Here is a 23,769-nt window from a genome sequence, read left to right as displayed (position 1 = left end):
TACGCCTTCCTTTTCATATTTGCAGTGTATGAAATTATCTGTCCCCTCAGGTAGGTTATCAGAGCATCCCAAACAATTAAACGTGACACTTCAGGTGTTTCATTTGTGTTTAGGAAATCTGGTCCTCCATAAATTTAACAAAATCGTCCTCTATCAGTAACGGTGAATTAAAACGCCAATGTTTATTAATCTGAGGGAGATCAGGGAGCTTTGTAGACATAACAACGGGAACATGATCCGATATCACAATGCTCTGATAAGCACAAGAATTAACCATTGGGATCAATTGATTATCTATAAAAAAATAATAAATTCTGGAGAAAGTATGATAAACATGTGAGAAAAAGGAGTATTCTCTCTTTTTTGGATTAAGGAAGCGCCATATGTCAGAAATACTTTAATGGATTAATGAGAATTGAGACACCCCTAGTTTTGGCCTGAAAGGTCGAGTGGTAGTGCTGCCCTCCCCGAATTATCAGAACTGCGAATGTGAGTTTCTTGTAAAAATGCGATTGCAGTGTTAAGTTGTTTAAGGTGTGAGAGCACCCTCCTTCTCTTGACCGGATGGTTTAAACCCTTAACATTCCAGCTTACAAAGAACTATTCATTCTCCCTGAGAGAAGATGCAGGTAGATAAACATAAATAATAATGAAATGCCTAGCGTCAGCCTTGAAACAAAAGTGTATAACACAGAGCAACCTATTGAAGATACAACGTGTACACTGAACTAACACAATACTGGCTTTGGAGATCCCCCTAATCCTAACCCCAAACCTTGCATGCCACTTTTCTACGTTTTAGTGAGTCCGTCACACACTCAGCTCAGTAGATTCTCAGCAGCTCAACATACCACGAGCTACACTCCCTGCTGTGTTTTTTAGCGTGGGGAGAAGCCCGCGGTTTCCATTAATGTAGATTACTCACCGGCTGATGCCCATTCCCACAGCCCTACCCTGCAGAAGGGGAGGCTGCCTAGCTAGTGAGCGAGGAACGATATAAGATTTGGGTTCACCCCCGTTACAGGCGCATGCCATGACACTTCACTTCTAATATCAGTTTGATGGCCTAGTAATTCTTGGTTTCCAATTTTGCTTAGTAGTGGAATGTTTCTTTGGGATTTCTACTGGGTGAAGTTTGGGTTGTTCACTGAACCTTTGGGACAAAGCCACTTTGGGACTAAATCATCTACTTTAAGCAAAATTGTAGGATCTTAATCCGTAAGTCATGAATGCTGTTTGAGCAGCTGGGTTCCAAAACACTTTCTTTATTCTTTGAAAGGTATAGGTATATATTCAGTGACAGTAGGTACAGTAACATAGCATGGTCCATGGTGACCTCTTGTGGTCTAACAATATATCCCACGAATAATATATTTTTTAAAAGTTGTAGCTTAACCTATATTTATTTATGTATAGGAGCTTGGTCAGGACTTCCCTCAAGGGGATGTTTCTAAGTAGAGGATGCTAAACCGAGTCTCAGCCTTTTAAAGAGCCATGGTTTGATATCCTTATTTATACCAATTTAATATTTGTGCTAAAAACTACAATGCTCAAACAAATTTAATTAAAATTTTATATATACAGTATTTTCCTGATTACATTCATACAGAAATGTGCATAATGTTGAAAAGAGTTGTATTTAAGGAATTTAATATCATGATAGACTTAATTTTTTCTAGTTGTGGTCTTATTAAAAGCATTTTTAAGGAACATTAAAAAAACAAAGATTCACCCATCCAACAGTCTGTTCATATTTGACAGCTACACAAACTGAACAGCTTAATTGTAAACATACTGTATAACAAAGTGCAAGGATGCGGGTATGTTTGGCTTTCTTTAGCATTTCTTCTTAACTGGGATGCCAAACATCTTGCAGATCTTTCTTGTCATCAGGTCTGCTATCTCTTCCTCTTCAGATGGCTGGTGGTGAGAGATATAGGATTGCTAAATTAGTCAGTTTTATTAAAGCTGGTATGTATTAAAGCTTTTATGACTTACTTTATTGTATTAGCATTTAAATCATTTATTACTCTAATGTTTGGTACCAGTTCCTCATAATGTGTTTTTCTAAGTGTAATATGTTGCATAATACCTTGTAATGCTTTCGCCTTTGACTGAACGCCTCAAGAACCACTGAGATGAAAAAGTTTAGCACCACAAATGTCATTAAAATGACGCAAGAGAGAATGAGAAAAGCACCAAGCACTGGGTTTATATCCAGGACCTACAGACATAACACAATGACAAATTAACTGTGGGATTGGTCAATGTCTGGTCAGACTTTTTTTTTTTGAAGAAGAAGAAATCATCACCTACCTCTTCATAATTGAATATGCCAAGCTGTAAGGCAATAATCGCTAACATGGAATCTTGAACAGTCCTGTATGTGTACAGAATCCAACCAAACAGCAAATTGCTCTAAGAAAAAAAATAACTGTATTAATTAGTGTACTTTTACGCCTATTTACCATAATATTATTTTTAGACACACATTTATCTTTGGCACCTTGTTTTTGGTGATGGTGGATTTGAGCCTATCCTGGAAGTACTTGGTGTGAGCTGGCAATACAGCTACACACATACACACATTTACACCTAGAGGACACTTTGGAGTAACTAATCCACCTAATACCCTTTCAGGTATTGAAAGCCATTTCTACATGTTTGGGCCATTAAAGAAGTTCCTGGGATGCCAGCATTTTTGATGTAAGGCAGGCAATACTGAGAAAACGTTCTAACCTAATTGCACCTACCTACGCACTAGTTAAATGATGGATTAAGTGCAAAAGTGTGGAAAGAAATTATATAGAAAAATAAAGGTAGTTTTTACTCTCATAACTATGTTCTGTTGTTGTGTAATAAAAAAAGGCATAAATACATTTAATAATTTTATATTTGGAATCTTATGATAGGTGATGTTTGATAAAATGGAATATATTTCAAATCATTAACTTAATAACATGTCTTTTACAGGTTACAACACAAACAGAACTCATATAGACACATACAAAATCGCAATCAAATCAGGAGCCCCAAATACATGAGACAGCAACTTATCGGGACATTTTTTTTTTTTAAGTATGTGATTATGTTTTTTTGGATCCTCACCACAAGGGAGTAGGCCAGGAGCATAATGATTAAGACAACAATTAGGCTGGTGAGGTCGTTCCAAGCTCGTTGCAGCGTGCTGATAATTAAGTTCATTTTGGAGTTGAGCCGCATCAGGTGCCACATTTTGACGGTACCCAGCAGAATGAGGAAAGCCAAAATGTACCCGAGGGATGAGTCAGCGGAGGCTGTGTCACAGAAGCTTGGGAAGCTAGTGCAAAAAAACAACGAGGAACTGCTTAAAATGCAGTACATGTGAAAGTTTCAGATGGAAATTTGTAATGTCCACTCACTGGTCTCTGTGCTCCTGAAAATACTGCAGATCTTTATTTCCCTGAATTGTCCTGTTGATGATTGCACCCAGTGCAGCCAAACTTAAAAGAATGATGGAGAGTTCCAAAAGGTTAAACTTGCTTCTAAAGTACTGCAATTTCTGATGCTTGATTCTTTTGATCTGTTAATGCAATCATACATTGATTTAGTTTAGTATTGGACATTTTTGTTTTTACAGATAAATTAAATAATAAAGGGAACGTACCTGCAAAAACATATAATAAAGAATGAAAAGGAAATAAATGACTTCAGAGGCCACTATATTAATGCCATCTGTGGTCTGATAAAGACGTAGAATATGCAGCTCACTGCTGTACTGGAACGCTCCTAACAAACACACAGAGCATGTAGATATGCTATTTTTAAATAAACTCTCTGTGTTTTAAATATTATAGTAGATAAGTATTCTTACCCAGTGCAGTGGTTTCTAGCATCAGGGTGACAATACAGAAGAGGTTGACATTGGCATTGTATACCGTGAACTCAACAAAAATTGCCCGTGTGTATACGTCCAGCCAAGTTTTGTTAAACAGATACTGTAGCATGCTGTAAAGAGAGAGTTCATATAATTTATTTTTTTTTAAAAGAAAGAAAATTTTAATTACTTCAATTGCACTGTTTTTTATATCACATGGAGAGAAGCTTTATCTAAAACGTTCTGCACTTGTGACTCTCTTGGATCACCACAGAGTAAGGTTGTAATCTAATTACAAACACTAAAATAACATTTGCATCTTTACTCAAATTTTACACAGCAATGGGAATTCTCTAACTTGCAATAATATTTTCGTGCATCCCATGGGAAACTGGAATTCATGATGCTCCTAGTAGTGACACAAGAGACATTATTCTTGGAGTACAACTTAAGCCTACAGTTGAGGGTTATTGCTAATATTAATAAAACCTGCAAAATTCCTGTGAAGTCTGGTTATCCTACTACAAATAAAATAAGAACTGATCGATGTATACTCCAAGTTATAAATTTTTCATGCTTTAAATTTTAACTCATGGTTTCAGGTTTGAGCAATTAAACTCTGAATAATTGTTTCTTATTATTGACCAAAGTGAGAAAATTTTCACCTGCTTGCTTGTTGTGGGTCAAGACCCAGGTCCAGTACAAATCCTCCACCTCTGTAAAAAGCCATCGTGCCCCAGATTGGATGCCCCCTGAGTTTGGACTGGGTTTGATATTGCCAGGGGATAAGAAGGGTCGTAGGTATATTTACATCTTTTGAATGGTTCCAGTTTGGACCGTAGGACCCCATATCCTCTAAAGCCCAAGAGTATGCTGCATTACAATCATAAACACCTTGTTGCATGGCTTTGGAAATTCTGCACGAGTCCTTAAGCACTCGAACCTGCCTGAGACGGGCACTTCCCACAAGCTTTGAGTTTCCATCTGTGATGAACCCTGAGAATGTAGAAATTGAATGGTTAAATATTTTATCAGATCGTTATGGCTTTAATTAAGCCCAATGTAACAGGCATGTTTAATAATAAGCTTGAAACAAAACCTGGACGTTGTCCAAAGAGGTTGCTGATGAGGACATCATTTGCCCAGTTAAACACATTCCCAGGGCTCATGCTGTCAGTGATCCCAGTGCTGAAACTTTGCTGAATGTGCCGAGTGAGATAATAAGCGTTCGGATCGCGCTGACCATATGTAGTCAGGAGTAGTACGCACAGAAATGCAAAATAAACTGTGTAGAAAACAAACATATTTAAAAAGCCTGTTCTTTCTCTTTGTAAATAAATCTAATCTAATTGTCATCTTGACTTACTGATAATCTCCTTGATTAAGGCAACAGCTTTTAGATTTTTTATATAATTTTCCTTCATTTTCTCAATGTCAGCAGGAGGAGGAGGCTGGTAGAACCTGCATGTGCTGTCCCTTCTGGAAATGCGTATATCATCAGGATCCTCTGTAGACAAGAGTATAGTTTTTATTAGAAGAGAGAGAGAGAGAGAAGGTTGAGTAGGAAAATGCTTTGTTAAAAGATTGACACCAAAATCACACCATCAGATCTATATATATATATATATATATATATATATATATATACACTACCGTTCAAAAGTTTTAGAACACTTTCTAACTCCATGATTGTTCCTGCTTTTTATTTCTTTCTACATTGTAAAGGAATGCTGAAGGCGTCCAAAAAATGCATTAATCTCCTTTGAACAGTTAATGGTGAGATGTTTCTGCTACTTCTGCTCTGTAAAGACTTCATAACGCCTCTAATCTGAGGTGCTGGTTGTTAATTGGTCATTTTTCAGGCTGATGACTCTAAATGAACTTCTCGTCTGTGGCAGAGGTAGGTTTTGGTCTCACCCTCCTGGGATGGTCTTCATGAGACAGTTTCATTATGGTGCTTGACGGATTTTAAAAATGCACCTGACAATACTGTTCTTGCAAGAACTACTACAGAAAGGCTGACCTCTGTGTCTTAAAATAACAACTAACTGTTGTTTTTGTTGTTGTTATGTAATTACCTAATCCCATATGTGTTATTTTATAGTTTTATAATAATAAATCACTAAACAAAAACTATGAAATCTGCAAGTGTTCTAAAACTTTTGAACGGTAGTGTATATATATATATATATCCTAATAAAATAACAATGGGATAACATTAAATCAGTGGTGCTCATAAAAATAAATTATAGCAATAAATGTTTTAGAGTTGTTTTTGAAATATTGTTTAACATATATTTTTTTTAACATATATATTTTATTTATATAGCGCTTTTAACAATGGTCATTGTTGCAAAGCAGCTTTACAAAAATGAAAAAGAAATTTTAAAAGATTTTTTTGGATGTGTGTGAGAAAAATGTGTCTAGATAAGAATGAGATTGTCCCTGGAATGCACATGCAGACCATGAATTTATTTAACTACAAATGGATTTAAAAAAAAACAAACAATAGTATTAAACCATTTGTCAAAATAAAAGTTTAAACAAATAGTGTCCAATACCATATAGTACTTAGTTCAAGATCACTCAGCACCTTCCACAAGACAATGCTGACATCAAAAAGTGTTACTCAGGAGTGTTTATTGGATGTCTGGGACAACCTTGTGTGATACAGGGCCTGGAGGCTGGGCTTGGACTGTAGCAAAACACTGTGCATGGAATTAGACACACCACTTTGAATTTCCTATAAATCTAACTCCAATACAGTAACTACCTGGACTCCATATTAACATCAATTAACATCAACTGTTATAGCTGAACTGGCTGCCACCTAACACACTGTATAAATGCAGATCAATTCCTGCTTTCTGTTTCACCCAGATGAGGATGGGTTTCCTGTTGAGTCCGGTTCCTTTCAAGGTATCTTTCTATTACCATTTCAGGGAGTTTTTCCTTGCCACTGTTGCCCTCGGCTTGCTCACCAGGGACTATCCGACCATTTTGATTCATAGACATTCCATATAGACTTAAATAATTCTTTTAATTGTGTAAACGCTATACAAATAAAATAAAATTGAATTGAATTGAACCTTGTGTGCCTTTGGGGTGCCACCATAACCTGGCAGCTAGGGGGAACGTGGTTTCGAAATCAGGAGGAGGTGGTAGCATAGCATCTCCCCACATCCAGCAGGATGGACTGTGACACAAACATGATGGAACGTGCATGACATCAATAAGGATGACTTGTGCCACTGGCATGACACTCTGAAAAAAACAAGATGCTCTTGAAGCTATAGTAAGGGTGCACTGCAGAGACCATGTTCTCCAAACCTGGAGGTGGAGTGAGTATGAAGTCCTAGAAGCCAGGTGGTGGAGGCAAAAGTACATCCTCTGTGTCAGAGAGCACTGTTGGGCAAGGCTGAGATGGTGCAAACCTGGCTTTGAGGACATTGTGCTGGCACTATGCTTTTGCCAAGGGACCTTGATCCATCGTTTCAAGTTTCAGTCCTTGGCCTTTTTCTGGCCCAGTGCCTGAGTCAAGTCTTGACCCCATGTCTGTTTCTGTCCCCATGATCATGCCCTGGTCTGTGGGTCAGGTTCTGGTCCTGTGCTTTCACCATAGTCCCCTTGCCAACCCCCCCACCAGCCACCAGGCCCTGTATCACAGCCTACATGTTGAAGTAGCCAGCAATAGATTTTTGGGGGTCATCTGGTCCATCCATTTCCACTTCATCAGATGTGGCCAGGGGGTGGTGGGGGGGGGGTGGGGGGGGGGGGGTTCTTTTGGAAGGTGCTCTGTTGAAGACTTTGGATTTTGGTGTTGATTTTCTATTTTGAAATGTACATCTACTGTATCCCAATTCGTTGCTTCACAGTCTTGTGTTTTGGTTTGGTTTTAATTCATTATTTTATTTACGCTCTAAGTTTTTTAATTTTGTTGTGCATCTCTTTTGGTCACCATGTGTTCTCTGTTTCACTTTTTACTGTACTTTTAATTTAATTGACCACCAAAATTTCTGGCTGAAAAAGGTCTGCAGGTACCTGAGTAGGTAAGTGTCATATCCTTCAAGAGGTGGAACATATTCTCATCCTGATTTTCAACACTTTTCACCACTAGAGCAAAGAAGACTGCCAATCCAAGTACCTGTTATATGGATATGGATTACAATATAAATAATGAAACAGATAACATGCAGAAAATCATTTTATGTTTGTTCATAACAAACAAGTCATTCGTACTTTAAGAGGCTGGGTGACAAACAAACTCTGAAAGAACGACACTGAGATAGAAATAAGCCAGCTGATGGAGCGTTCTTTTCCGTATGTCAGCCCATACATCATGGTGAAGTATGCCGACACGCCACTAGTGGCTGCAATGAGAATCCAACCCACAATCACAAACCACCAGGGTAAGCCTTTCTGATACCACTTTTTCTTTTGCTCTTCTTCAGGCCCGGTCATATGGGCCTTGTTGCTCATAGGCTTGGAGTAAAGATAAGGCTCTAGCAACAGTTTCATACTTTGAAGCTGAAGCACAGCCTGAATATAGCCTTCTGACTTAGGGAATTGTGATGGATCCAGCAGCCTCAGCTCTTTTTCAAAATTCCAGAGATGATTATACAGATATGGCAGATAAAGCTTGTATAAATTCTCATCTTCCATATCTTTTACATTAAATTTGTCAAGATTGAAATTCTGCTGCCGAATGATGTCTTCCAGTACCAACAATAAAGTGTTGATGTCCGTTGTTTCAGATTCCTCTGCTGCACTTGGAATGGGACACTTCACTGCTTTAGCCAGGACACAAACTATTTTCTTTAATTCCTGGAAAATTAAATTGACATGGACATTTATTAGATTTTAAGCACTAATATCAATAAACAGCTAAGACCATCATTTGAAGACTTACTTTGACAACAATCTCAACGGTAATGTCTGTCTGAATGCGCCATCTTTCTGCAATTTTTTTCGCCTGCTTAGAAGATCCTGATTTAGACTGCTGAATTATTGATACTTCTTTCTTTTTACGAGGCCGGGTGCTTCTGAATATGGTTACAATCAAGACATTGACAGGAAACATAATAATGGAACTCTGGATCCCGATCATCAGTTGTTGCAAGTTGAACTTAATAGTACCTTTAGTTAAAGAAACAGATGCTTTAAAATATATTTACTACAAAATATATATTTACTACTTACATATGGTCAAATATTGCTTTTGGTTTTTTACTTATTAAAAAAGTAATAACATTACATATCAGTACCTAATTCCATGTCTTGCTCAGAGGGGTTTTTGGGAATCCCCCAGAACATGATGCTGGTTAACATGGTACAGAGCAGCAGGGAGAAACAGCAAGAGAGTCGCTGAACTCGAGTGAAATTACTGCTCGCAGGTCGGTTTACAACAGAGTACCAGATGTGGCCATCGCACAAGTCTTTCACTGTCTTCGTGAAAAATAGATTGCTGTAGGGCGGCGGGGGACACAAGATATTTATTCATACCTTGTATGAATAATTCATGTGCAATTATTTTAAAACTGTAAAGTAGAAAGTAGAAAACCCAGAGGAACCATACATTGAACCCAAACAACCAGATCAAAGCCAGAGTTAGGCAGCAATCCTACCCACTGCACCACACAGCTACTGCATGGTGTGGTTAGAAATTGTCTTTGAAAAACATTATGCTACTTACTTGAAACCTTTTAAGTCTGTCTCAGATGCTACTGTAAACACCTTGTCCAGAGTGCAATCCCCGTTATCAATGGCCAGCCATGAGTTGCACAAGAAATGCCACATCTCTCCAGTCTCTAGATCCTGTACCATCACCTTATTCACATACCTAATAAAAAGAAACAGTTTACTGACTATAACTTTGTCTACACAGTAGCTCATCATCTGCAAGTAACAAAATGCAACTTGTGTTTATTGAAAAACAGTTTTAGTTCTGATTAGACAGAATGTGTTTTAACAGTAGCTGTGACAGAAGTTTTGGCTATATTTCAAATCACGTATTTATTACCGTATTTAGTTATAAAAACTCAAGCAGTACATTTCTATGCCGGCAAAACAGCATAGGTCAATGACAATAAAAAATATATGTGCTAATATGGAAGCCTTGCATGTATGTTAACGGGAAGGCCTTTGACATCAAATTTTTGCTTTTATCTTTTTTTTTACATATAAATTTTACCACTTTACTAAATGACGCCGCAAAAATGAAGAACTCTCGAAATAAGCATATTATTTATTTTTATGGTCATTAAAACAAAAAAACAGCATGTGTATTTGTGCTATATCTTTGCCTATGAGACAATTTTCTTAAATTTTTGCTCAGTGATTTTTGTACAAGTGGTTAAAAGCAAATAAAATTCAGTTTATCATGTTGCCTAGGTTGTGCTAAAAAAAAAAAAAAAGGTATATGTCACTGTATACTGCACAGTGCTGGGCCCTACTGTACAGTGGAACCTTGAATTACGGGCATAATCCGTTCCGGAAGCAGGCTCGTATTTTAAAACACTCGTAAATCTGATTTAATTTTTTTTAGTGTGTGTGTGTGAAGCCCCTCCCGTCCCGAGAGAGAGAGTGAGTGAACGGGCACGGTGTTAAATTACACGCGCGCACACATAAGGGAGGCTGAGAGAGAAAATTAATTTTTTACCTCTAATGAGACTTTCATTTGCTTTACACACGTGTGTCATAAGAAACAGTATCTGTGCACTGTACAAAGGCACGTACAAACACAAAATAAAATATGTTTTACACACACGTGGTAACAGTGTCATAGAAAACACGCGTGCACAGATGTTGATTATACCAGTAAGAAACGTGCACTAAGACCCAGCAGGGAAGACGATTCAATTCCGCAGCACAAGGGAGAGAAAAACTGTTGGCACAGTTGTGATCACGTGATGCTCGGCGTCAAAACAAGAAGCGCATGCGTGATACATGATACTCGGTACTCGTAAACCAACTCGGTACTCGTTTTCCGAGTCAAAATTGATAAAAAATATTTGCTCGTCTTGCGAAACACTCGCAAACCGCGATACTTGTAATCTGAGGTTTCACTGTACCTGTATATATGTTTATTTAAAAAACAGCAAAACAAAAAATGGCTAAAATGCTCTGGGTTTTAATAGCTGCTGCACTCATATTAGTGATTCTACTGTAACTGCTTATTCACAGGGACTCATATTTTGACTTTTGAACTTGACTTTAAGAATTTAAAATGTATCAACATTTATATCTTTATTAGTCTCCAGTGGCAGTTCTTTGGTGGGTTCTTACAACAGAACATTTCTAGCAGTGTACACATTTTTTTACAGAATGCTCAATACAAATCCTGACACTTTACCAATCAGGATGCTCCCCAGAGTTGTCATGCCACATCCTGATGCTCTGCAGATCTCCAAGAGAGAAAGGAGTGGTGAGCAAAAATATGTCCACTGCTCCTCTAGTGAACACAGGTTTTTCTGGATCAGTCAGATGATGAGGCTTACTCTCCCAAACAGTGCCTTTAAGTGTCAGCGTAACCTGGAGGTGCATAAAAACAACTCAAATATTATGTACATTTGTAACAGAATGGTACATACAGTAATAAGTGCTACTGTACGGAAACACGGAAACATGGGACTACTGACATTAGACGTTGTGGCAGCTCCATGGCGATGTCCCGTAGTAACAGCCACCAAATAACGATATTCAGCCAATGGGTCGTTATCCTCCAACACGGTGATTCTCACCTTGAAAATTATGTCATGGTGTAATTTTTATTTTATTTTTATTTTATTTTTTTATAATTTACAGTTTATGAAATATACCATCAAAAAATATATACACTGAACTATTTTACCTTTATTTTGTCCTGCAGGTCTTTCTTGCGAGCCCATATCATTGTTATAATGTAGGCCAGGAATAAAGCACCAACAAAACACACAACCACAGGGTTGTTGGCAAACGTGGAAAAAAGCTCAGCAGTACGAGACACATCAACCGTGTTCGGCATGACAAAGAACGAGCTCCCAAAAGATGTCAAGTGAGTGCACAAGCACTGAGTGAACAGAGATGTGGTGAGAGGGCCAACCTAAAAAATTTTAATGACATAACTCATGAGCACACTGATAAAAACTAAACAAAGAGCTTGGTTTGCCAAAGCATATTACAGTACCTACTAACTGGAGTAAATGTGATAGCAAAGCTACACATAAGATTTTAGATTTTTGTAAAAATGAGTTCAACAGCACCACTAAGTCTCATGGGAAAATACACACAGAATGGTGTGAAGAAGTGATTAGCCAGGCTAGGGCTGATTTCTTTCTAGCCCAGGCTGTAAAAGCGAGATTGTGTCAAAAAATTATTGTAACTCACCCTACAGCCATGTTCACTCCATCTGTTATTGGACTCATTCCAGTACTTGCAGTTAGCAGCAATCGATGTAATGAACACTGTTACATTCGTGGAGTTTACACCTGCTGGGACAATAGGCCTTACTAGAAGATAATAAATCCCCACTTCTAATGCCACATCTTTGGGGGTCAAAACCCATGTGTACTTGCCTACTGTGGAGAAAAATAAATATAAATCTTCTTCGTGACTTTTTCATCATTCATCATGTTATAAGAATGGTAGAACAGTGCACCTTGTGAGTCTCCTGCTTGAGGGAATTGGATCTTGGCAACATACTTGGTGTCATTTGGATAGTACTGAAAGCCCAGATGTAACATCAAAGGTGTTTCATCTGAAGGCTCCAGTTTCAGCACCAGAGAGGTGTTTGGAGCAGTCACATTGATGGCCATAGTGCTGTAACTTGTCAGGTTCAGAAATGTTTGGTTTGAATCCACAACATCTAGTCTTGGTAAGAGAATCTAAAAACAGGAAGAAACATTTATAAACTCTATTTCATAAATGACAACATGAATTTATTCATTCACCTTCAGTACAAGTACAAGTACAAGTACCCTGGTCAGGGTGCCATACAAACCAACATGATAACTAACCTGCACATTAATCTGCTAAAGTAGCTGTGTGAGCTCTGCACAGGAAGTGCATGGCAGGTGGATGGGGTTCTGCACACCCTTAGGCTAAAGCACACCCTAGCTGGCTGGCTATTTTCCTCTCCAACTACAACAGACTACTCAGGGTGATTCTAGAAATTGCTGGGGTTTTTGTTGTTGTTGTTGTTTTAGGATACATGGCTCAGCGTTCAGAATGCCCCCATTTAGTTAAATGCCAGAGATTTTAAGAATGCAAATCTCAAGTCAGTGCTCCATAAATTCCACTATGTTTCCCACTACAAAACATCACTATGCATTGCAACCAGAAGCCATGGATGATAGCTGAGCTGTTTGTGCTGCTGAGGACCCAAGACTTCACCAGCACCAGATAGTGAAGACTGCTGCGATGTAGAATGATAGGTATGCACATCTGGGAGAAATTTATAGTCACCGGTCCACTATTCAGTCACATGTTTAAGCACATAGGAGGAAACCAAACAAACTGAGGGAAAGACTGAGACTATGAGGAGTTTAATGTTCAAGACAGAAAACTTATCTATCTAAAAAATGTATACCTCGATTTCCTCATTGAGATTTTCCACTGGGATAACAGAACCATCATCACTGGAGAGAGAGAGACTCCCCACTGTTCCACTAATGTCCACTTCTTTGTTCCAAGCGTAAGGGTTTATCCCAAAGCTCATCATCTGTGATCATATAAAGGACATAAATAATATGTTTTTGCATTAAAAAAGGGAAGTTAATAAACAAATCTGAATCCAAATGTCATGTATCTTTAAACTTCACTGAGTGGAAATTGTTGTTTTTTTGTAAATGTGTTTGCTACTTTTTTTTTTTACGCATAAAGAGACAGCTTTATATAACCACAGGATATGAAAAGAATGGTTCAAGAATAGCGAATGAAGGAAAACTTACACGCAAATTCACTGGCTCATTTGATAGAACCAGAGAAGAAACTGAAGATGGAAGTGTGAAGGCAACTGAAATGTTCTCAGTACTGATTGGGTACTCAAAGAGATAATCTGGTGTCAGCCTAGAAGTGAAAAAAAAAAGTAACCCCCAAAGTACAGTGTAAACCAAACTTAAAAAATCTATCCAGATCTATTTACCAATCTTCATATTTAACATTTAATCACACTTTTGCCTTTGGTATGAATGTGTAAATGGCAACCTATGCGATTCGTCCTTGTAATTCGTGTTAGCCTCTTATTGTCTATGTATAACATAATTGTTATAAACATCATCACTGTCGCCTTGCACCTCCAGGTTCGATTCCCGCCTCTGTGTGCATGGAGTTTGCATGTTCTCCCTATGCTTGGTGGGTTTCCTCCAGGCACCCTGGTTTCCTCCCACAGTCCAAAGACATACGGATTAGGCTAATTGGCGTCCCCAAATTGCCCACAGTGTGTGAATAAGTGTGTGTATGTGTGTGTCATGCGATGGATTGTCACCCTGTCCAGAGTGTACCCTGCCTCATGACCTAAGTCTCCTGGGATAGGCTCCAGGCCCCTCGCAACCCTGTATACAGGATGAAGCGATATAGACGATGAGGCAAGATGATACTTTGTTCTTTATTATAATAAGGGGAGCAGTGAAACTAGAGCCTGTCCTGTGAACATGAGGTGGGAATACACCCTGAATGGAAGACCAGTTCGTTGCAGAGCACAGCTTTAATATTGCTCATAACACCCTCACACAGTACCTGTTCACATAGAGATTAATCAGTGGAGAGCTGAGTAATATCGGATCCATGTTTATCGATTTATTAGTGAGCAGGGCGCTCTGTACTTGGTCCATTATCCTGAGTAATGTTTCAGAAGTCTGAAAAGAAAGAAACATCATCCAGAATTGCTGTGTATCCCATCCATAATGTTTCAATTCTTTTCAGTTTTATGTTTAGGTGGGTAGTTTGCTTTTGGTACCTGTTGGTCATCGGCAGCAGAATGTTTGAGAAGAATACTGGATGTTAAAACAATAGGCAACGCTGAACTGGACGTTTCATTGCTATTTCCATCAGATGAAGAAATTAGGTCCTTACTAATTTTATCAAGAAGAGAGCATGCTGCTGCCTGCGGATGAATAAATAAAAAAAAAAAAAACAGGTCAGAAATACTAAGCATAACTGTGTAATCACATAATTAACACTAACACGAGTACCGTAATGTTGGGCGTCAGCAGATTTTCATGCGTGACAAAGCTTAGAACTGAGGAAGCTAAGACTGTTATCTCATCTGGAAGATAGTGCGTATTGTCATGGGTCATCGCATCAAGCAACGATGTAGACATGCTCTCCAACAGCTGCAGAAAGAAATAATAGAAGTGAGGTAAAGTGCTGACAACAGAATGTCACAATATAAACAGAAAGCAGACCATTGGAATGCTTCTTGATTAATTGAAATGTGTAAATGTGGAATATCTTGCTACCTTCTTTTTATCATCGTCACTTAAATTGCTGTTCAAGTTTTTCGAAATGGTCTCAAACAACTGCGCCAACATGGGGACTGAAATCACTCCTTCTTTCTGCAGCGATACAACTCGTGAAAAATTGGTGCTGTCTGTGACCTAGAATGATAACGTACAAATAAAACTTTAAAAGCATGGTGTATTTCTAAACATTTCCTATAATGCTAAATAGATTTTAAGAAAAGGTCAAAGAGCAACATTTGCTACAAAACCAGCATCATATTAGTACTAAAAACAAGGGGTGTGACCGACCTGAACATCGAGTGTAGTGCTGGTTGTCTGACGCGCATTATTCTTAACAGTGACTGTTAGCTTAATGTTCCCCGGAGGAAGAAATAGGTTAGGCATGTTGTTCTGATTGCCCTGATAGACATATTTACCTGTAAATTAAAAAAAAGTAAATAAATGACCTGTCATACTAACGAGAATTATAACAGTTTGTAATATTAATAAAATGTCTATTCTTACCTTTGGAGGTTGTCAGGTAGAATGAGCAGTCCCCAGAGCAAAAAGTTGTGTTTACGGTGCAGTTGACATTGAAAGGAGTGAAGATATCCCCCGTCACAGGGGAAATTTCACACTCGGGCGTCGAAAGATTTAAATTAGGGTTAGGGTTCTTTCGAAATGTAAAATATTGGCAATTATAGCCAATATCATTATTTTTATAACCTGCACGAAAGAAAAAAGAAATTGTTGTAATAGCAACAAAAAACAAACGAAATATAACTTGTAGTAACATTTATACCTTTTGCTACGATATTGATGCCAGATTTAACAGTTTTCAGTATTTCACTTGAAACATTATAAGAGGAACCATTTCCAAGCATTCGACTCAGTTCCATTGAATTTTTACCGCCTGTGCATGAAATTTTTACCTTAAAAAAAAAAAGTATATTTAGCCATCCTATTTTAGGAATGCCAGGAATAATTTCACTGTGAATATAATAGAGTAATTAGGGTTTTTTATTGTAGTTAAACACTTACTGGACCTTTGGACTTTCGGTAAAACCACTCAACATTTGTTAAATCCCCAGGGGTTGATTGTAGCGAAATATCCGTATTGACATCTGTTGAATTACAATTTGTCAAACATCTGAAAAAAGGAAATAAAATGACAATATTGCATTTAAAATGAAGTAAAACCACAACAACAAAAGAAACGCAATAGTTAATGCATCTTCAAATATACAGGTACTACTTCTTCATCCATGGGAAATGAAAAATAAATGAACGAGAGGAGGAAATAAATAAATAGACAGTACATCATGAAAGTAAAAAAATATATGTAAAAAGAGGGTCAACAAAAAATAGGCCAATGTCTTACTTGATAGCAACGTTAACATTATTGTTCTTCGGTAGATCTTTACATGTGCACCATTTTGACCTTTTTACCTGTGAACATAAAAAGTTAGAAAATGGGCAACTACAGTATTTTTGCATTGTGATGAGGCATATAATATCAATATCAATCAATTGTTTGGTTAATTGTCTACCCGGGGAGAACTTCTGGTTCCATTTCTTGATGATGAATGGGGTTCTACAAAAAAAATCAATAATAATAATAATAATCAGTGCAACAAAAAAGTTTTTAAAACAAAGTAATGTTAAATTATCTTTAATTGATGCAAAAGAAAAAGGTTTCGATAAACAAGTACTAAGTATTTGTGCACATACTGTATTGAAGAAACTAAATGCTGCAAAGCATTTTATGCAAAATATGCAGTACTATATATACAGTATATATATATACAGTACTATACAAAAAGCTAATTAAAACATTGGAATAGCAACATATTTTTACTGATGTTGTTTTAGACAGTACTTAAGAAATAAGTAGTTTTATTAGAGGATTTATTTTTACTTCCACTCCACTACATCCTACAGCAAATATCTGTACCTTTTACTTCACTACATTTCGGTGGTGTGTAGTATTTGAAGCATGGATAGTCAGCACCCTATTATGCATAATTGCGAGATTTGACAATGTAGCAGGTATTTGAAATCAGAAGTGGATGAACTACATATTTATAATCAAGAAGCACACCCGTATAAGAGAGAGGGAGAAGGAGATTTACTATGACAAAGGCTACTGTGAGCTAATACAAGTTCAGTAATTTTGACACTTAAGTAAACTTTCAGGTGAGTACTTATCGACATAATATACCTGGGGTGTATCTACTTTTAATCAAGTACAGAATTTATGCATTTCCACCATTACTTTCAAAAAAGTTCCAAATAACATAAAGGACCTACAGCAAGCTGTCAAATAAAAAAAAGGTAAAACATAAAGTTTAACAATTCTAATTTTATACATTCCTATGTATATAATAAGAAGTAAGTATGACTCTAACCATCTTTGCAGTGGTATTTTACACACAGGTAACTTCCCAGTTGTGGGCAAGTCTCTCCAAAAGTTGGTGTATTTGCAGGAACCTTGCATACTTGCAGGCCATGGCATAAATCTGTGAATTAAACAGACTTTACAGTACAGTACAGTCCAGTAAAAGTTGATGTTAAAGAAATTTGAATATTGTATCAACCAGAATGTCCACCATGTCACTCCCAAGATTACACATCAGAAGCTTTCGGTATTTGATATAATAGGGAATTATATCCACTATGCGTACTCCATTAAAAGATAATGCATCATGCATCACCGCTTGCTCGGACAAAGACATTAATGGTTTTTAAACAAACATTACAGGTAAATATTTAATGCTTTCAATTCACCCATGCTCTCAAAATTAATAGGCATTTTGTGGCCCATTAGCAATGTTGAGGTAGTGAATGTATTTTTGTCTCACTTTTTTGCTGTAAGACATCTGCCCTGATGAGCAATGATAACTCTTTATATTTGTATACTCCAGCTGTATTTGATTTATACACAGAGTGTAATTCATGACTAAATATGCATGACCTCCAAAACAATTCAACATCTGTCACTTTTTTCCTGTCTGGCTGATCACGATTCAAGAACTACTGCACTGTCTCTTGTTTTGCGCTGCCTTACCCCTATGAATCTTTGCACAGCACATAATTTAGCATATTCCCAAACACTAAAGCATATTTCACCTATATCTATTCTGTATATAGGTATTGTACTATAAGATATAAGTATATACTGTATACTGTCCATATGTATATTCTATTCAGCATTCTAACTTCTTAACATGTCTTCCACCACAATATGGTGACAGCACAGGGATTTTAACCTATATGATCACTCAACGTCATAGATTTTGTTATTTTTAATTGTTAATTACACTATATAATAAGCTGTTCGCCAAAACCCATTTAAAACCAGTCATAGGAGCAGTTTCAGTAAGAAAACACATTTAATAACTTTGTCATTTAACACTTTGTCGCCCTTAATAATTGCTTCTAAGTCAGTCTGAACTGTATCTGAACTGTTCTGGTTCTTTTATTCAGGATTAGTTTCTGACTAGTTTCTAGAGTGAATCCCCAAAACTTTATTTATTAATTCCTAATCAAGGGCACTACTTGGTGTGTGGAACAAAGGATTGTACAATCTAGCACATTAGCTTTCCATTTTAAACTATTTAAGATTCAATACCCTTAATGTTGCCAATATTCCAAAGTGGATTAAGTGGAAATATACTGTAAAGAGGAACTTATAAGTTATTAGCTGGATATCAACACAACTGTGATCTTTATTAGTCAGACTGTGGCTTTGTGCCTACAGTATAACCTTATTATAGCCATGCTGATATCCAGCACAACTACACTCCCTTTAATGTGATATTGCTTAAGTATACAGTATGTCTTGAGAAAGAAATACAGACATAACAAAATATTTCCCCAAAATAATAAAAGTACTAAACTGCAATCTTTCTTGTCACTGAAAACTATGCTTTTGAATGAAGATCTACTACTTTCACATTTCCAGCTAAAATAGGAACAGCATGTTTACCCTTAATAGTACTACCTATATAACAAGAATACAATTTGGTACCCTTCTTCTTCATAGTGTTCATTAAAAGTTGTAAAATGGATGAAATGGACAAACCTGATACTAAACTCCCCACATCATCCCAGCTGCACCTGTCCTGAACAGATGTGTGCAAGAGGGAACTATCGGCTCTGCAGTAGTGCATCGTATTCCTGCCGTAGAAGCTCTCATCAATCTCTATGACCTGACCAGAGTCACATTTCAGCAAGGCATGGTTGTCCAAACATGCTAGACTCTGTCCTGACTCTGAAACAGTGCATAAAATGCAAATAAACTCTCAACACAAACAGACAGTTGATTTGGATGATAATCTACATAGAGAAAAGCAGTAAATGTGGTTTGTGGTCTGGTCTAAGGAGGGCTGTGAATAAAGTTCAAATACAATTAGACTTGTGGTGATGTAATTAAATACTAACCAAACTCGCAGATAAAGAAGAACTCTTGGCTGCAGTTATTGGTTGCTCCCCAGTGAAAATCTTCGGAGATGTAGCCACAGCCAGTGCCAGGCATGTCTGACTCGAGATAGTTAGAATAACTCACTTCAGATCCATCCAGCCAGAACAACGGGTCTATAAATACAGCATTTTTTCATTTTCATTTATGAAATATTTTTAGAAGTTTATTCTTTAAAACTCCATAAATAAGGTACAAACTTAACATGAATACATGGTACAGTGCAAAATGTACCATAACTAGTTAAGGATTACTTTTGGACATTATGTTTACTTTGGCATGTTTATTAATTCTTGTTTGCTTTTTCTCTCATATGTGTTGCATTTTGTACCACAACCATTTGATAAATGTTTGCACATTTGAATATATACAATCAATCAATCAATCAATCATTTATTTATATAACACTTATTAACAACTACAAGTTGACCAAAGTGCTTTACAGAACAAATAATCAAGACAAACAATGAAAAAAAAACATACGCTGTTAAAATAAAATAAACATGTAAATGTAAGAAATTAAGAAAATTATGAAATAAATATGGATAGACAATAAAACAGAAAGCATAAAACAACATTAAGAATATAGCTCAATCAGAATTGAAAATATAGATCAACATAGGATTTAAAAAAAAAAAATTTTTTTTAAAACAGACCTTTAAGAGAATGGTATTATGACTAAATGAAACTACTATGAATTATTAGCATAAATAAATGCGTTTTCAATTTGAATTTAAAAGAGGCCAGATCGGTAGTAGTGGCAAATTATATAGTTTGGGAGCCGCTACCGCAATTACCTAATCGCCAAACTGTTTGCATCTGGATCTTGGCACTTCCAAAAATTGGCAGATGATCGGAGTGCTCTGCCAGGGTTATGATGTATTAAAAGGTCTGTTAAATAAGATGGGGCCAGGCCATGTAAGGCTTTAAAAACAAACATCAATAATTTAAAATCGATTTTACAATATACCAAATGGAGAGAATAGAGGGAATAATGGAAGTTATGTGTGTCCATTTAGAAGTACAGTATTGGTTAAGAGATGAGCAGCAGCATTTTGTACTAATTAAAGGCACACATGGGAGAGAGGAGAGGACTGATTAACACCAACAGACAGTGCATTACAATAATCCAACCTGGAATTAATAAAAGTATATTTAATAATATAAATAATAGAAAAGGCTTAACTTTGGCCAGCAGGCGACATTGGGAAAAGCTTGCTTTAACTACAGAATTAACCTGTTTATCGAATTTCAAGCTGCTGTTGAATATAACTCATAGATTGCTAATAGATGGATTCAGGTACAGAGTAAGATCCTCAATGTCTCAGTTAAAACTTCCTCTCATGGCCATGGTTCCAAACAAAATGCAATCAGTTTTTTTTTTCATTCAGATGAAGATAGTTTTGTAAATGAGAGTTTAATGGCTTTTAAACAAACAGTGGCTGAAGTGCATTTTCCCCCTTTGGCTCTATAGGCATATAAATTTGTATATCATCTGCGTTACAGTGAAAAAAAGTTTGTACTGCTTAAATGTTGACCTTAGAGGGAGCATATACAGCGACATGGGGAGAGGGCCAAGAATAGAACCCTGTGGACCCCACAGGAGAGAGAGGCACAAGAAGAGGAAAGATTGCCAATCATAACTGAAAACTTTCTGTTGGCTAAGTACGATTGGAACCATTTTAGGGCTGTGCCCTGAATGCCTACACGTTGAGCCAGGTGCAAGATGGTCAAGGGTACCGAAGATGCTGTAAGGTCCAAATGCCGTAGGAGTTTTGAGTGTCACCAGATAGGATATCATTACACATGCTTGAATTTACATTTTATATAGCTTTGATTCCATTATTTGAACATAACTGCTCTGAGAAGAAAATTTACATGAGTTTATGTTGCATGATGAAATATGACAGGGTGATAATATGCATGCAAAATGAGTTAGTTACTCTATCAGGACAAATAAATTTGGTGCAAATTGCACTACAAATAGACTAGGACTTTTGTCTAGAATTATGAACACCATATCTCACCCTTAGAGCTGAGGCTGAAGGATGTAGAGGCTAACCCGATCCACCAGTTGTTTTCCGGCTGCAGATGTTTCTGTAGAAACTGCTGTGTTTCTTCATTGTGGATGAAGGCGAGATGTCCACCACTGTTTTCACAACTGGCCTGACCATGTACGAAGCTCATCTGAAGGGTCACAAACTCGTAACAAGAGACATTAAAGGCCTTTTGGTTCTCTGGACATGACAGCATCTCTGTGTACTCATTACCACAGACTGTGGGGACACTGAGGACAAATACAAGAAGTAGAGCAGACAGAGGATGTCTCTCCATCTTCTACTCATCACCAGGACACGAAAGTTGGCAGTGGGCTGTTTTTGCCGTTTTATAATGCAATGGTGACGTCAACATAAAAGATTGTCTAAGCCCACTAATGGTTATTTCATCGCCAACAAAGGACTTTATGTCTAATGGAAGAACATAGTGTTCCTGAATCGTTTGTGTACCAGGCAGTGATAATACAGTCAGAAGCAAAAGCATGCATAGTCACAAATTAAAAAAAAAAAGTTAATAGGTAAATACTGCTGTTGCTGACAATGTTTTTTTTTTTTGTTTGTTTTTTTTACAAAATATACTTCACCTGTACATTCTGATTGAGCTCTGTGTATATAAATTTTACATTTATTTCACATTTGTTTCAAATGCATATTTACAGAATTTATTTATTTATGTATTTATTAAAAATTGGATTTAATTGTTGTTAAATTTAACAAAATATGGGATATTTTTGATAATGTCTATTATTTTTCTGAACATGCCAATGATCTTATTTATCACAATTATCAAGTTAATCATGTTAACTTGATTTGCCTGTTACAGTATATACAGCCAATACAGACAATTTCATACATCCATATAAAATGGATTCAAACCTTTTTTCCCCATCATTCTACACACAATACCCCACAATGAGGAAGAAAAAAGTTGTTGTTTGGTTTGGTAATTTATTTAAAAAATTAATAAATAAAGACATCCTTATAACATTTAGTACTTGGGCACCTTTGGCAGCAATGGCAGGTCAATTCTGCTTGGAAATGACGCTACAAGGTGGCACTCCTCCCCCCTTTGGCAGAATCATTCAACCTCAACCAGGATGGATGGGCACAGCCATTTTCAGGTCTCTTCAGGGATGCTCTGTTGGGTTCAGGTACAGACTCTGGCTGGGTCACTCCAGGAGAGTTGTTCTGAAGCCTCTTTTGTGTTTATACCGTGATATACTGTATACCCGTGTGCAGATCCAGTTGCCTACATGCTACCAGTACTTGTGATCCCTGTAGATTTTGAAAGTTGAACCACTTAGATTAGATCCCAAGTACTGGTAGCACGTAGGCAACTGGATCGGCACTCTTACAAAGAAATCAAGGGTCCAAATAATAGAGACAGAATATTCAAGTATATAAATGTTATACATTTAGTTAAATTACAGTGAGTAATATAGGTATTTAATCCTCTACCAACCAACAATAATTCCGGCTCACAGACTGGTTCTGTGCCCATGTGGTACACAGATTAATATAAAAAGGTGCTTCTTCCATTCAAAGCTCACCAGCATGGGCAAGACCAAAGAGCTGGGCTATCAGCAAGAAGCTTGGCGAGAATGGAACAACTGTGGGGGCAATTATTCGCAAATGGAAGAAATATAAAATGATTATGGATAATCATGAGAAAAGTGAGGGATCAGCCCAGAACTACATGGGAGGAGCTTGTGAATGATCTATAGGAAGTTGGGACCACAGTCACCAAACAAACCATTGGTAAAACAATACGCTGCCATGGTTCATGGCGGCATATTGTGTTACAAATTCATAACCTGGTGTGACTGATTTGTTTGGCGCTTTAGCTGGTTTTAATAAAGGCTCATTCACAAGGAGTCTCACTACTACACTCAGCACATTTGTTAAATGGCTATTATTGAATGGAGCTGCCAAAAAAATTAAAGGACTTCCACTATTTCG

At 37.1% G+C, this 23,769-nt stretch overlaps 1 protein-coding gene across 1 annotated transcript; it reads right to left on the bottom strand.

The window, feature by feature from the left end:
* Nucleotides 1–1,737: 1,737 nt before the first annotated feature.
* LOC128542733 (polycystic kidney disease protein 1-like 2) lies at nt 1,738–22,087 on the bottom strand. Its single transcript, XM_053512705.1, is given in 35 exon segments — nt 1,738–1,920; nt 2,093–2,224; nt 2,317–2,418; nt 3,109–3,319; nt 3,402–3,562; nt 3,647–3,768; nt 3,854–3,987; nt 4,522–4,852; nt 4,956–5,141; nt 5,223–5,363; nt 7,898–8,000; nt 8,096–8,680; nt 8,766–8,992; nt 9,121–9,320; nt 9,549–9,695; nt 11,208–11,386; nt 11,494–11,595; nt 11,706–11,936; nt 12,221–12,411; nt 12,492–12,717; nt 13,422–13,553; nt 13,783–13,900; nt 14,570–14,688; nt 14,790–14,936; nt 15,025–15,165; nt 15,292–15,429; nt 15,583–15,710; nt 15,799–15,999; nt 16,076–16,186; nt 16,835–16,867; nt 17,682–17,792; nt 19,358–19,546; nt 19,717–19,869; nt 21,749–21,778; nt 21,781–22,087. Coding segments are annotated over 35 exon segments (5,853 nt in total). The 3' UTR covers nt 1,738–1,836.
* Between the last annotated feature and the right edge of the window lie 1,682 nt (nt 22,088–23,769).

Source organism: Clarias gariepinus, chromosome 15 (genome assembly GCF_024256425.1).
Source record: "Clarias gariepinus isolate MV-2021 ecotype Netherlands chromosome 15, CGAR_prim_01v2, whole genome shotgun sequence".
NCBI lineage: Eukaryota > Metazoa > Chordata > Actinopteri > Siluriformes > Clariidae > Clarias > Clarias gariepinus.
Note: the sequence above shows the minus strand (reverse complement) of the source record. Positions and strands in the feature narration are given on the sequence as shown.